The sequence below is a fragment of the Ruditapes philippinarum genome, unplaced genomic scaffold, assembly GCF_026571515.1.
Source record: "Ruditapes philippinarum isolate M1 unplaced genomic scaffold, ASM2657151v2 ctg1995_1_1_1_1, whole genome shotgun sequence".
Lineage (NCBI taxonomy): Eukaryota > Metazoa > Mollusca > Bivalvia > Venerida > Veneridae > Ruditapes > Ruditapes philippinarum.
The window spans coordinates 98304-112902 of record NW_026864844.1 but is presented as its reverse complement, the minus strand read 5'-3'; the positions used below and the strand labels follow the sequence as shown (position 1 = coordinate 112902).

The following is a 14599-nucleotide window of genomic DNA, read 5'->3' as shown; positions in this document are numbered from 1 at the left end:
TCAGTTAAATGTACTTGTTGAGTTAAGTCACAGGAGATGAAAACAGAATTTTCCGAGATTCTATTTTAACGAGTGCAAAGATAAGCTGATCATTTTTTGATATGGATACATAATAATAATAAAAATAATAACACTAATAATAATAATAATAATAATAATAATAATAATAATAATAATAATGATAATAATAATAATAATAATAATAATAATAATAATAATAATAATAATAATAATAATAATAATAATAATAATGATGATGATGATGATGATGATGATGATGATGATGATGATGATGATGATGATGATGATGATAAAAATAATAAAGAAATTAAATATTGAGGCTGACACGTGTTGACAAAAGCATAATTAAACATAAAACAGTTTTCTAATCCTAAAAAGTAAATACTTTTACTGTTATACTTTTTAAATGTCTTTTAATTATACATGTTAATGATTAATTTCATGGTAAATAGATGATCAGGCTATTTTTATATAAAATATACAATAATTTGCAAAGAAATGTAAGTAACAAGCTTCTATGAATAAACACTTGTACGTACTAGATTATCTGTCTTGTAAATATGTTTTTTATGTCGACGTTTTATAAACAGCTGGTTTTGAATATGCTTGGAAATTAATACATGTTCGAAGAATTTTCTTCCGGTGTATTCTTAATTAGCATCATTCCGTCTTCATAAGAATGATAAGACTGCATGTAAGCAAGCAGTCTATGACAAGCAAAGAACAGGCGAGTACTGGTATACATAATCTAAATTGTTATGTAAATAGCTGGAACAATTTTTAGGAAAAAACGGCCTAATACTAAACAGATACTAGTATACCTCATCGGAAGTAATATTTTGGGCAAGAAAGATGCAGGAGTTGACTTTGATTCGATATGCACCAATTATATAAGCAAATCATTTATATCCCATGATACAATATTGTAAAACGTTACATATGCAGGATTGTGCAAATGTGCATGGCACTAAGACAAATATAAATAAACTTGCTCAGTAGCCATAACTCGAAACATAAATTGCAATCAAAAGATTACCCCCAACACCGTTTAAGTAAATCTATAGTTGTTGTGAACATGTTATACATTTTAAACACTATTTTGGACTTCTTTGGTTTTAATTGACCATGATAAGTAACTTATAAAAATATGTATATTGTAAGAAGTTTATTCCCGTAGATAACAACACAAAAATTAAAATGCCATGTTATATGATACATTTGAAGTAACCAGTGAAGACAAAAAACTTTAATAAATCATTGTATGCAACCATTTCAAGCAAATACAATATAAATGTAGCACATTTTCTAACTGTTACTTGTACACATTGGGCCAGATACTTCAGGAAGAACTTGGTTAAGCGTCAATTTTCGAAGTGAACACCGTATTCTAGAGGCTACTATTTTGGAGGAAGAAGTAATTTATGAGAAGTTCGTAAATCCGGGTGACGTCAGACCATTTTACATAATCAACGCCTTCGACTTTCAAATAAAAGGAAACATACAACGGAAATAGCAGCGGCGGGCACTTAAGTAATCTCAATGGTCGATTGCAGGGACGAGGTGATTCGATTACTAAACGATGAAACCACGACAGGGAAATATTTAAAAAGATCAAAATGCATCATTTCAGTCGACACCAACAATAGGAAGTAAGAAAATATTACAGAATCACTTATATACATTACTTTTCAAGTGTAAAATTGGCCCTTTTAAAGTTTTGGTCATTTCATGGTCAATGATTAAATGCTACGCTTTTATGGTTTTTCTTATCCATTAACCATGTTTTCTCAAGAAATAGATTAATTTACAATACCCCTATTTTCTCTGTAGTTAAGCATGGGTTTTTGTAAGTTCATTTTCCGACTCATTCTTGGACAATAAGGCAACTTTTACCTTTCAAAGGGCTAACCCACTTCCATCTCTCTCATAAAATATTTATCTTTTTTAATTTTTAGCGTTATGAATTTAAAAGTTTGTTGTCTTTGTACCACGATTCTAAGTATTTAATATAATAAAATTGTATCTATTTGGACTGAGTATAAAACAAAAATTTCTTTGTAAAACTAATGGCAAATAAAACAGTATTAAAATTGACTTATGTTGTGTTTATTAATGTAGATCGTATAAAAAAAGCTAAAACATCATTTATGTAGAAGTATTGGACTAAGCAAAACGGTTACAATATGACAGTCTTAAGTGACAACAGTGTTATGTATGCAACATATTACATGTATATAATTTATATCTGACCAGTTGGTATTTCCAATATTATCATTGTTCTATTTTTAGAACATTAACTACATGTATGTACTAGAACTTTCTTATCTGTTGTAGAAAACTCATGCATTATATTTAGATAGAAATTTCCGGAATGATCTTTATTGTTGAAGTTGCTAGATTATGATTTATGTAGAAAATGGAAGACTATTCTAGAAACTTCTTAGCTTAATATAAATAGGAGACATTTTTTCTTTTGTATAACCTTTTAAGTCATCAGTGATCTTTTATGTCATCAGTTACCTTTTAAGTCATCAATATATTTGGAGTATTATTCAACTTGGATATTTAGTGATTTATTGGAGCTTGGATTATTTTAAGATAGTTAAAATTATTCTTGTGGATTTTATTGTGGGAATTTATTCTAAAGTGTTCTTGGATTTTACTTGGATTTAACTGTGCAATTCAAAAAGGGATCATTCCAGGATCAGACTAGACATTTGAAATTTATTTCAGGTATTTGTAAACATAATTTGTTATTTTATTTCTCTTTAATAATTTTTCTGTAATAAATTTGTTATTGTTACAAGTTTGTTGCTGGCTTTTCTTTCTCGTTACGCTTGGCTCGTAACAACAGACACTTTCCGTCATTTAAACCAACTTATTTTAGTAATAATTGTTATTTATTTAATCTTTGTACATTAAATGTCATTGATCATCATAAAAAATAACATATTTTAAAAAATGCCTTTATAAATGAGTGATTTTTGATAAAAATCCTAAAATTTTAAATCGTCATATCAAAGTCATTTTAAATGTTTTGGTCATCAAACTTTTGGAAAATAAACATATTTATAATATCTGGGGAACCGTGTCTCAAATTTTTCTATCTTTTCTAAAAAAAGATATTACGTAACGTCAAACATTTTATGCGACTTTTTTCACCATACATATTACGTAATTAAAGATAATTAAGTCGCTGAATGAGCAAACAAAAATCCCTGACAAGGTTCCCTCTGTAAATAAATTCCCTCCCTTTCATGTGCTTTTAACCGCATGTTAATTGCTTGATTATTAAAAAAAGTTATGCCGATTCAAAGTTAGTCCGACCCGCATCAAACGAAGTGTCATAAATCGGCTGTTCTCTCTCGGACCCCTACGTTTCACGCTAAATAATTGCATAATACACAAATATAGCACCAGAGAGGGTCACAAGTTGCGGTTACATACTCTAACAACATTTTATGACCCAGTGACATCTGACCAATTCAAAAGTTGCTGACTAATATCAGTTTATAACAGAAATTTCTTCAAATCTTAACGTGATTTACCGTCAGTCTGGTATCGGTCGCACATGTCACGTGACTTTTGGTAAAATTTGAGGCACTCGATGGGAAGGAAATGGAACGTATTTGCGCACCGCTAGCGGGTTATTTAATTGTTTCACTTTTGAAGTTTATTATTAGTATCATCAGCATTATTATTATATTATACCAATGTCACTCTGTCTGTGTATTCGTGTATGAATTTCCGTTAATATATAAATTAAAAAAGAGCTTCTGACAGTCTTTTAAAGTCCATGGTAGATGTAGAAATAATAACGGGATAATACATATTTTTCCTCCAAATTGATATAAATGCTTCACATATTTTAATAGAAATAAAAGGTATCACTCGATCATTATGATCTGACCTTCTTGACTTCTATTAACATGAATATCATCTATGCACGACATAGAGATCCAGTTTCTACTGGGATATACAATTAATTCCATACTTTGTCCCAGGTTTATTAGTACAGTGTTCGATTAACCGGCGAACAATTTATTCAAAGCATTCTCTGATGATATATTTTATTATCTTTTTTTCATTGATTCATAGAGAAATTATCATCCTTAGACAACCTAAAATGGTTTAGAAATTTGTCAGGGACACCTTACCACAAGTCATATAGGCGTTCACATAGAAAATGTTGTCTGTTTTTGTTGTTGTTTTACTTGACATTGTAAGAAAACGAGGTTGAATATAAAGCAAGCCCTTGAATCCGTACAAAAATCCATAAACTCAATGTAATATCTATCAGATTAACGGGACAGACAAATTATTTTCACACATTATGGATATTTTAGCAACTATATTTTTAATCAACCCCGTGGATGTGCGATTTGCCGCTATGCTTAATTATTTATGTTTCATACATTATGTTACGTACATTGGCCGACAATTTCTTATTTTATAAAAAAGGCTAAATAAAAGGTAGTCGATATTCATAAAACGGTATTTGTACGATACATGAATTACGAGTAGTATGGACCAGTATGGACCGGTAATTCACGCATATATGGAACTACCGATTTCCCTCATTGATGCTTCAAAAGGGGGCGGAGCGTTATCGATAATTGACATGTTACGAGAATAGCAGATACAAATGGTACAGATACCGTTTCAAAACGTTTAAAAACACATTTTTTGGACTAATTGCTTTCAAAATTAAATCACGAATGTGTTCAGGAAAGGTTGATAAATCTACTAGGCAACAATTCTCATTTTAAGTATTTTCAGTGATAATTGGCTCCGTTGTCACCTTAATTAGATTGTTAAAAATCTTAAAATAATATCACAGTCTTTATACAATTGTTTGATATCTTACACCTATATTACGTCTAAGAAAGATTGTTTGATATCTGACGATGATGTCACAGTCTTAGTTAAATTGTTTGATATCTGAATATGATTTCACAGTCTTGATAAGAGCGTTTGATATTTTATTATATAACAGATTTAAAGACATCTCTAGCAAACTGTTTAACACATAAACATATGGCCACATATGCTGAGGCATTCCTACCCTACCGCTAAATAATTGCTTAAACTATACTTTTTATTTGCTGGAGACTACATACAGAGTTATATATACAATCTATCAAGTAGTTGGTTCTCGTTAGTGGTTTAAAAAGTTATCAAATGGTCAAGAATAACTTGTATGGCTTGTTATAATTATCCTACTGGTAAAAAGACGTTATAGGAAAAGGATTGTTTTCAAGTGATATATTACGCTAAATACTGTTTGCTGTGTTACGTAACAGACACCACTGATTATCTTTCTAAATATACATGTATATAGGTGAAAATATCTAATATCATTTCTTCGCCTGTAAGATGTCCAGTTGATAGCTTCGAGTCTTGGGAAGAAATTCAACAGCTTTATTTTGTAGAAGCCATAGATAATCATTATTAGTTTATTACTTCCCACACGACAATCATACAAAGACATAGACAATATATATTTTTCTAAATGTTTAATGAAGAAGCATACACTATAAAATTGATTTACAGTTTCACACAATACTTGTACACCATGAACGACGAAAGTATATATTTGTCGATACATCTGATATAGAACCATACAAATACAATTGCTAACAGTTTTCACATACTTACCAAATACTAAGAAAGTATATATGTGTCAATACATTTGATATAGAACCATACAAAATGAAATTGCTTTACAGTTCTCACATACTAACCATTTACTATGAAAGTATATATATGTAAATACATCTGATATAGAGCCATACAAAATACATTTGTTTTACAAGGTACACATGCTAACCATAAACTATGAAAGTATATATTTTTCTATGCATATAATGCAGAAGAATATATTGATATGCAATTGTTTCACATTTTTCAAACAACAATTATTCACGATAAAAGTATGTTTTTGCCTAGGCATTTAATGTAGAAACCTAAAATATAGTTACAATTGTTTTACCGTTTTAAACACAATACTTATACATGATGAACGATGCAGCACATTTGATGTAAAGCCATACATAATACAAACGTTTCACAATTTTTACAACAACCATTCACTATAAAAAAATACACATACGGAATATTATGTTGTAGTAGCCGAGCGAGATATCAATTTTCAAACGTTGCGAGTAGTAAAATACAAAGGTACAACATAATTTTCCTTTTATTATATACCATTTCGTTTATTCAGAAAATGAAATGAAGTTGTCAATAAATAAATTCATGACTGACGGATGAATACATAATTCTTGCAAAGCTGGCCACGCCTTTAATAACTTTGGTTCCCGTTTTCAAATGCAACGTTATACAAAGCTAAGAATGAAACCAACATCAGAAATAGTCCGACACTTCCATATATGGTTCAGTATTTGTCACTAACATTATACGGACATTTCTATCTTTTGAAGCGTATTTGCGATCAAAATTTGCGTGTATTTTAGGGAGAAAAATTTTAGGTATATAATAAATGTATTGATCTAAGCGATTAACGTAGTTCTAATCATTAAATATACAATTGTTTTTACAATTTTCACAAACAAATCATAACCGATGAAAATATGTTTAAGATATTTACGACTTAACCATATAAAATACAATAAAAATATGTGTTAATATGCAACAAGATACGTGTAATGTACTGGTGAATGATAATGCATAATATCAAAACTACTTGTATTAGTGATTGGACTACTTTTTGTAAAATGTCTTATGTCATATAAAATTTAGTATAAGTTCTGGAAGAAGGATAAATTAACTGTTGTTTTGTTTCATTCCAGATTTCCCTTAGTCTACCAAACATTTTTTCTAATGTCCGACACTAGCTTTATAATGCCCCGTAGACTAAAAATACTACAGGTATAAACTCATTTTTTGTCATTGTATCAGTTAATTTATATCCACTATAGAAGGGAAAACATATTACGTTGTTTGGACTTTTTTCAGAATACAATTGCGACACGTGCAGTTTAGATACCAGGCGTGTAAGGCATATTTTCACTAGAGAAAACTAACAGTATCTTCAGTAATTTGTAGGTTTATTTAGATGACAACATTTACACTATAAAAATTCATTTTATCATACTGGTAAATTTATATCTCACACAGGGCAGTTTTTTAATTCTATAGAGAACAATTAAGTTACGCTACTCGAACTCAAAAAGAAATCTTTATTACAGTTACCATTGCACCATTGACTGATATAAATTATATATTGAGAAGTACAAAGTAAAGTGTTCAAAAGTATTTTCTGTAGACATACACTTATTTATCCAATCTGGGGTAAAACAATTAAGTAAGGACTTATTTTCAGATATGATAACCCTCCGGAAAACAGATTTTCTACAAAGCAATTTGTCAACAATCTTCTTTTCTGATTTTTTAAAAATCTCTTTACACTTACAAGAGCTTATTTCTTATTTATAAATGAAACACGTTAAGTTTAGAAAACACAATAACAAAAGACAAATACATGGTTTTGAATATAAGATAAGATAATGCCTCCTGCTTTTTATTGGATATTAAAAATATAAAAGGACAATACATACATTTAAACAAAAACAAAATTTGGAAAAAAATTAAAACAATTGAACTTTTTTTTTGTTCCTTTTTTACATTTTCGTTTTGTCACATGATTACCTGCTGACAAGGATTAAATTTTGTCTTGTGATAATAATATTTCAACTGATTTTATGATGTCACGTAATTTATGAAGTCACATAGATATATTCGGTGACTTGATATTATGTTGATACGTGATAATATCCTGTCACGTGATAATAACTTGTCAGTGATTCTACGTCACCAATCCGATAACTGACAAGTTTAATGTCATACAGCAATATTCAGTCATAGATAAGACTTCTAAAATTCACACCATTTCAGATGCAAAAAACAAACCCCAATAATTATTAAAATGTTCTTTTGAGTACGATAGTTTAATTCTCCGAATTTATGAGCTCTGCATCTGATTACTTATCTTATTTCCTTCTTATCATCATAGATGACCTTTTCAATGAATAGTAATCAAACCCAGTATGCCGGTGTCCACAATATTCCTTCTGGAGACCGGGAATTTCACAATGCGTGCCTGGCGTCACATATAATCCATTTAGATTGACAGCAGTACATCCACGATACCACCAGGCTCCATGAAAGACCACTGCGCAGTTCATATCTGAAGCCATGTCGAGATCACGGTCATTAGTTGAAAATTGCATTTGATTATCATAAGCAAGTTTAGGACCTAGGAATAAAAAGACAATATTGATTAGTTCAAGCACTGTCATTGTCACACTTTGTCAAGGCAGTTTGCATGTTGACAAGCCTAAATTTCATAAACAACGAGCTACTATTCCCACAATCATACAAAACACCTCATTCGGTTTATCACGGACTTTTACAAATTGAATCATCAAAATACGTATTTATATAAAAGCAGGTCCAAAATCAGGTCAGTAGAGCCAAAAATATTTGCCATTCAGCTTTTTGGTTTTCTAAACCAGTCAGTGGGAAACTTTGCTCTATTAGAGACCAGGTTAATTAGTCAGCGACTGAATGTAGAATGTTATGATGTGTCATATTATGCAAAGAAACTGCTTTCTTCACATATCATAATATTATGTATAAACGATCACTCCAAGACAATTTCTAAATATAAAAATTTGATATTTATAATCAGGCAATTAAAATTTCAGACATGAATTTGTTCTGTTATAAATAAGATTCGAATGACCAATCTTTTTGTTATTTTATTTTATACTATTCTTTTGTTATTGTTATATGTTATTTATTATTTGTTTAAACATGTATAATTTAAAGAATCGATTCGCCAAAGAAACGAATAAATAAGAAAAGAAAAAGTGTTTCAAAACATGTTAGATGATTGTAACCTGACGACAGTAGCGTTAAATGTCAAATTATTTGTCATAGACGTAGTGACATAAAATGTAAACAGCATATATTCTGACTTCAATACAAAATCACTATGTCTGTATTAATTGCCAAAACCAACATATTAAACAGATGGTTCAGGTTGTTTTGGAAACAAACAAAAAAGCCTTTAACACACAAAAGAACAAAATTATCGAGGCATAATGTGTCTTTAAAACCGTGTTATCTATATAACATCACAAATAAAATATTCGTGAAAGATTCTATTTTACTAGTCTAATTTTTTCTATGAGTAATTTCATTTGTTTTTGTCTCATTCTGTAACTGCTGTCCACCGCTTTCATTTTATTGGTTTTAAAGCTGTTGTGCTGTTGTGCTTTCATTTAGCTAAGTAAATAAAAAGTAAATGAACAAAATAAAATAGAAAAGAAGACAAAAACGGTTATATCAACATAAATTTTTTACCTCTCATTCCAACACCTATGCATGGCCCAATGTTTAGTGTATAATTTGATCCTTCTTTTAATTTAAAGTTTGTACACGTTTCATGTCCTGTTGTATTATCACGACCTGACGTCATGTCAAGACGGATCTCTGTAGAACCTTGTTCAGCTATTTCTTGTATATACTTCAAACCTGCAAAAATTTATCAAATGTAAATATAAATATTCAGATTATTACCAAGATATTTAATAGAATTCAGTCTTCAACATTTCATACTACAAAATTAAAAACCGTTACAATAATTATAATAACATGGCATTATATTTATAGACGTTTAAACCTGCTATGTTGCTTAATACATAAAACTTCAACAATTTATGCTTATCAATATACTTCAACAACTTAAGCTTATCAATACACATCAACAACCTAAAATGTTTATCAGTACACTTTAACAACTTATTGTATTGATCAACACACGTCAACAATCATCTATATACTTTCAACAACTTAATATGTGTATTAAAATACTTCAACAACTTAGTATGATTATCAATACACTTCAACAACTTATGTTTATCAATACACTTTAACAACTTATGTTTATCAATACACTTCAGCAACTTATATAAGCAATGTATTACGGTCAACAAGAATCTATTCTAAATATATTTGCTAATTAAACTATTTGTTTACTGTAAGCAAAATATTTTCCCATCGTAACGAAACCCATCTTAATGTTACGCCTGGAACAAAATTAATGCCAAGTGTTTTATTTAATTGTGGCGATGTTGTACCTTAGGTGCTTACGCAATAACTGTACTACATTTGTTTTAAAATTACAATACTACAAGGTCTAAAAGACTGTCTTACATACCTAGCCAAAACTCTCCATCAACGTTCCCAAAGCCATTCTCATATTCTGTTAAAGTGCGATAAAAGTCCACTGACCCGTCCATTCGCCTATGAAATATCTAAAAGAAATGCAAACATGTTGAGCGCTTATGAATTATGTATATAATTATTACATAAAAATCAACTTAGTGTTTGTCTGTTTAACGTCCGTTTAATACAGATAAGGGTTAAAGATGGACAAAAGTCCTTAATCTTTAGTTTGCATTTAGGAACAGACCTTTTGTTATTCTATTTCAATCAACTGGCCTATTACAATTGACTCATTGACTTCAATACATGGTTGTACATGTTATTAAATGCTTTAAAATACTGAAATCATTTCACAGTGAAATGATAAAATATAAGTTACCAAGCAAGCAGACTATAATTGAATGCGGGTGAAAGGAATGCATCATATGAGTGTTGAAGTATTGTTAGAAATACACTCTGTCGTAATTGTAGTTATAAGAAAATTAAAACGAACAAATATACTCTGTGTAATTTTACTGCCTGAAAATTGGAATAAAATGCATTTTTTTATTGACGTCTGTTTAGCACTATTTGACTGGTTATTCGTACTGAACAAAAAAAAACACACTACGAGTTAAATAAATGTTATCATGCGAGTATGTGAATCAGGAAAAAACAGTTTGCTAATCAAACATTCGAAGAAAAGAATCTACATACCGTCCAACCACCGCCTTCTGTTTCCATGTCACAATTCACAGTCAGAATCTTCCCAGATTTCCAAAGTTCTATTTCATATTGTCCACTTTTCGCCTCAGAACACTTATCAAGGACTCCTTTACAATCACTTGGTACTTGACAAAGAACAAAAATAGAATTATTCATTGAACGCCATCTTTCCTTCTCGATCTTGTTTACCATATTCCAATCTTTACAGGAAGGAATTGTGTAAATAAAAACGACAAAAGAAACGTTTATCTTTTATATTCGTGTGTCATAATCTTTATACATAATTGGTAAATATCATACCATATCTAAGATTTTTATGACATAACAATATGACGTATTAATATATATATAAAATGTCTTGTCTCAAATAAGTGTGCGCAATTAATCAAAGCATAAAGTTGTATTTTTTTCATGACATTTTCCTTTCCATATTTGTAACTGCATGTTTTAGTAAATGTGCAATGCATGATGCAAATTTACTTCCAAAGTAAACATGTATACGTACATGCAAATTATTGTAATTATAACAAAAGATGTATTTTAAGGCAAGGTGATCGAGTAGGCAAATCTGCGACTCTCTTGCTTTGTAGAAATGAAGGCGTTATTAAAAGAATTCTTTAACTGACCACTAAATAAAGAGAACCGGCAGGAAAACTATCTTCAAAGACTATTATTTCTTTTCTTAACACTAACACATTGTATAAAATACAATGTTAATAGAAATACATGCTTAAATATGCAAAACTAAAAGATATTTATCATCTAATAATGTTATTTATTGTTTATAATAATTATTATAATTAAGAAAAAAAAAATATGCCTTTTAAAAGATACTGTGGTAATTCTAAAGCAAACAGTGTGCCAATGTACCTGGCTGATTTTGGAATATTATCCTTCATTATCAACTTTTGAATAAAAAATCAATATAAATAGCTTGTTCAGTATACAAAAATTTAATTGTCTAAAAGATATAATCCAATATATCCTCTTTTTTTGTTTATATATAAAAACATTTAGATAATAAAATATTCATTTATTTGTATAAGCATTTTAAGTGCCAAAGTAAATGTTTTGAAAGACGATCTCGCCAGTATGGCAACTTTTATTCTACAGTCATGGCTAATTAGTGAAGTATTAAGACAAGATAAAAGACCAGCAATATTTAATACGTTACATTTTTCTTTCGTGCACGTTGCAGGCTGCCATTTTCCTGAAGCCTCACATTTCACCTCTTGTTGACTGGGAACATAACCTTTGTCACATTTTACTAGAGCTACGTCGAGGAACTTGTTTTCTCCAGGTGTACTTATCTGTATTTTACCATTTTCAATTTTCTGATCAAAAGCACAGGCTGGAAATAATAATAATAATAATAATAATAATAATAATAATAATAATAATAAATAATTAGATTATTATTATTATTATTATTATTATTATTATTATGAATAATAATAACAAGATATTATTTAAACAATAGTTAATACTTCACAAAGGCCCATTTTAGAATGATCACTTTGGCAATTATATAACGATTTAAGAGCAAATCGTGATCAAGTATCCTATGTTATATCTATGTAAATATATAGTTTCTTGCTGGCAAAAATGTTAAATGTTTAATGCGTTTTATTTTTCTATTATTTTGTTTTTGATTCGTTTGTTAGTTTTATTTGTTCTATTGAAAGGACTCCACTGAAGTTTTATGACATATGAAAATGATATTGAAATGATTTTTCGAGATTAACTTTCTGTTTGATCTAGGGTAAGATTTATGACTTGTGTGCAACATTTCAGATCGTTCGCATTCTCCGTCTTCTATAATGATTATTTCATGTCCAATTACTTTTTATCAAACAAACATTATTGCGTAAATTTTTATATTTGCGTAAATTTTTATATTTCTTGAACAATTATACAACATTTAATCAAATAACAAATAAAAATGTAAAAATAAAAGTTTTTACGAACTTATGTCTTGCACACATGTGAAGCACCATTTTGGTAACACCTTTGGTTTGCTTTACACGGCCTTGAGCTACAACTTCCAACCATTGCCTGTAAACAGAAGAAAAATTATATTAAGTAATATCAATAATTGCTTTGTTGAATTATTTAGAATTATTAAAAGGGATATTTTCTCAAAAAGAAATTCTTCTGTAAGGGCGTCGATTTTATATTATAGGCAATGAGAGAAATTTCTGAGATTGTTCCTCGAAATAATATTCTTTGAACAATAAATGTTAGACATAAATACAGCATTTAAGTTTCAGACATGAAAAGAACATTCATATGTTACGATAAACGTATCAAATAGAATTCAATTGTACGAATTACTATTTCCCTCAATGTTTAATTTCTAATCATTTCCGTTTCAAAAAGTTGTACATATAATAACAATTAATAAATTGAGATACTTACCCTAGGCCATTCGCTAATATCAGAAAATATAGAACCTTTTTTTGTTTCGAATTCCGACGGATCAACGGACGACTGATCAACATCGTTTAACTTACACACGTGCTCGTTTCTGTCAAAGTCGAACGATTTACACACGGACATTGACATACAGGTTCGCGCACAATCTTGATGGTTTTTATCATTAACTTCTAACACGGAATGACCGATCAATGCTTTATTAAGATTGTCCTTGCTTATTTCATATGAACTGCATTTGTTTGAGTAAACTGTTCCGAATAAAACAGCGTTAATTATTATAATTCCAGCAGTCAAAGCCATTGTATTAAAAGTAAAATATTTTTGTTATTAGCCGCAGATATATAAAATGAAATAAAACAACGACCGAATCTGAAAGCAAATAACAGTCCTGTCTCTATGGTATGGTACATGTGTGCTTTATATACGAGGAAGGGTGGTTTACATCAGATGCATAAAACATGCCCTTGTTATTGATCTTTGGTGACTCGTCCAATCTGAAAACAGTCACATGTTTCATCTGTTTATAATTCATTAAATGCATAACAACCAAGTATTTGCTTTGGTTTACATAACTAAAACTTTCGCAAACAATCTTGAAGCATTGATATAATATATGACCTTGAATAAAAACTAAAAACAATATTACGAAGTAGTTTGACACTCACTTATGACAATCGGTCATTACATTTTAAACAATATTGACTCCCAGTTGACTAACATTCTTAAATATTATGACCTCCCAACACATTAAATGACCCATCCATGGTAGCCATTATGTACGTAAACGAGATGACAATTGAGAATTTGTTTTAAAAATGAATCAGGCAAAATTATCTCAAATTGCTTAACAGAATGCATGTCTTATAGGTAAATTTGATTCAACAGCTAACCATGATACATACACAACAACAACAATGACGACAACAATAAAACCAACAACAACAGCGATAACGGCGGCTGGCGACGACGACGACGACAATAAACAAAAACAAACAGAAATTTATAATAATAAATAAAATGCAACATCAGCAATTATTGAACATAACTAAATTATATGAGTAAGGTAGGGACTCAAAGCCGGCACATTACCGGAGACTCTACGAATTAATAACTTCACATTTTCGGCTACACAATTCACTCAACACTAACTTTTCCTTTCAAAATTTTATGTTTTATCTGATAT

General features: G+C 29.7%; 2 protein-coding genes across 2 annotated transcripts in view; both read right to left on the bottom strand.

Annotated features, from left to right (window-relative positions):
- Window positions 1-6735: 6735 nt before the first annotated feature.
- LOC132727013 (ficolin-2-like) overlaps window positions 6736-14599 on the bottom strand; it is a 49329-nt gene continuing 41465 nt past the window's right edge. Inside the window, exons 3-7 of the mRNA XM_060712426.1 lie at window positions 12155-12331; window positions 10972-11105; window positions 10268-10364; window positions 9412-9582; window positions 6736-8299 (exon numbers count right to left, since the gene is read on the bottom strand). Of these exons, the coding sequence (XP_060568409.1) occupies window positions 8034-8299; window positions 9412-9582; window positions 10268-10364; window positions 10972-11105; window positions 12155-12331 (845 nt within the window). The 3' untranslated portion in view covers window positions 6736-8033. The remainder of the gene's footprint in view (window positions 8300-9411; window positions 9583-10267; window positions 10365-10971; window positions 11106-12154; window positions 12332-14599) is intronic.
- Window positions 12949-13804, bottom strand: LOC132727016 (uncharacterized). Its single transcript, XM_060712430.1, has 2 exons — window positions 13399-13804; window positions 12949-13035 (listed from the first exon to the last, which is right to left on the bottom strand). Exons 1-2 carry the CDS (start codon window positions 13714-13716, stop codon window positions 12949-12951), a joined length of 405 nt encoding a protein of 134 aa, XP_060568413.1. The 5' UTR covers window positions 13717-13804.

Excerpts from the sequence above, each read along its gene's own strand:
- LOC132727016 (XM_060712430.1), bottom strand. The coding sequence starts at position 13,716 with ATGGCTTTGACTGCTGGAATTATAATAATTAACGCTGTTTTATTCGGA. Across the intron at positions 13,036-13,398 it reads ATATTAGCGAATGGCCTAGG|GCAATGGTTGGAAGTTGTAG; the intron begins GTAAGTATCTCA and ends TTCTGTTTACAG.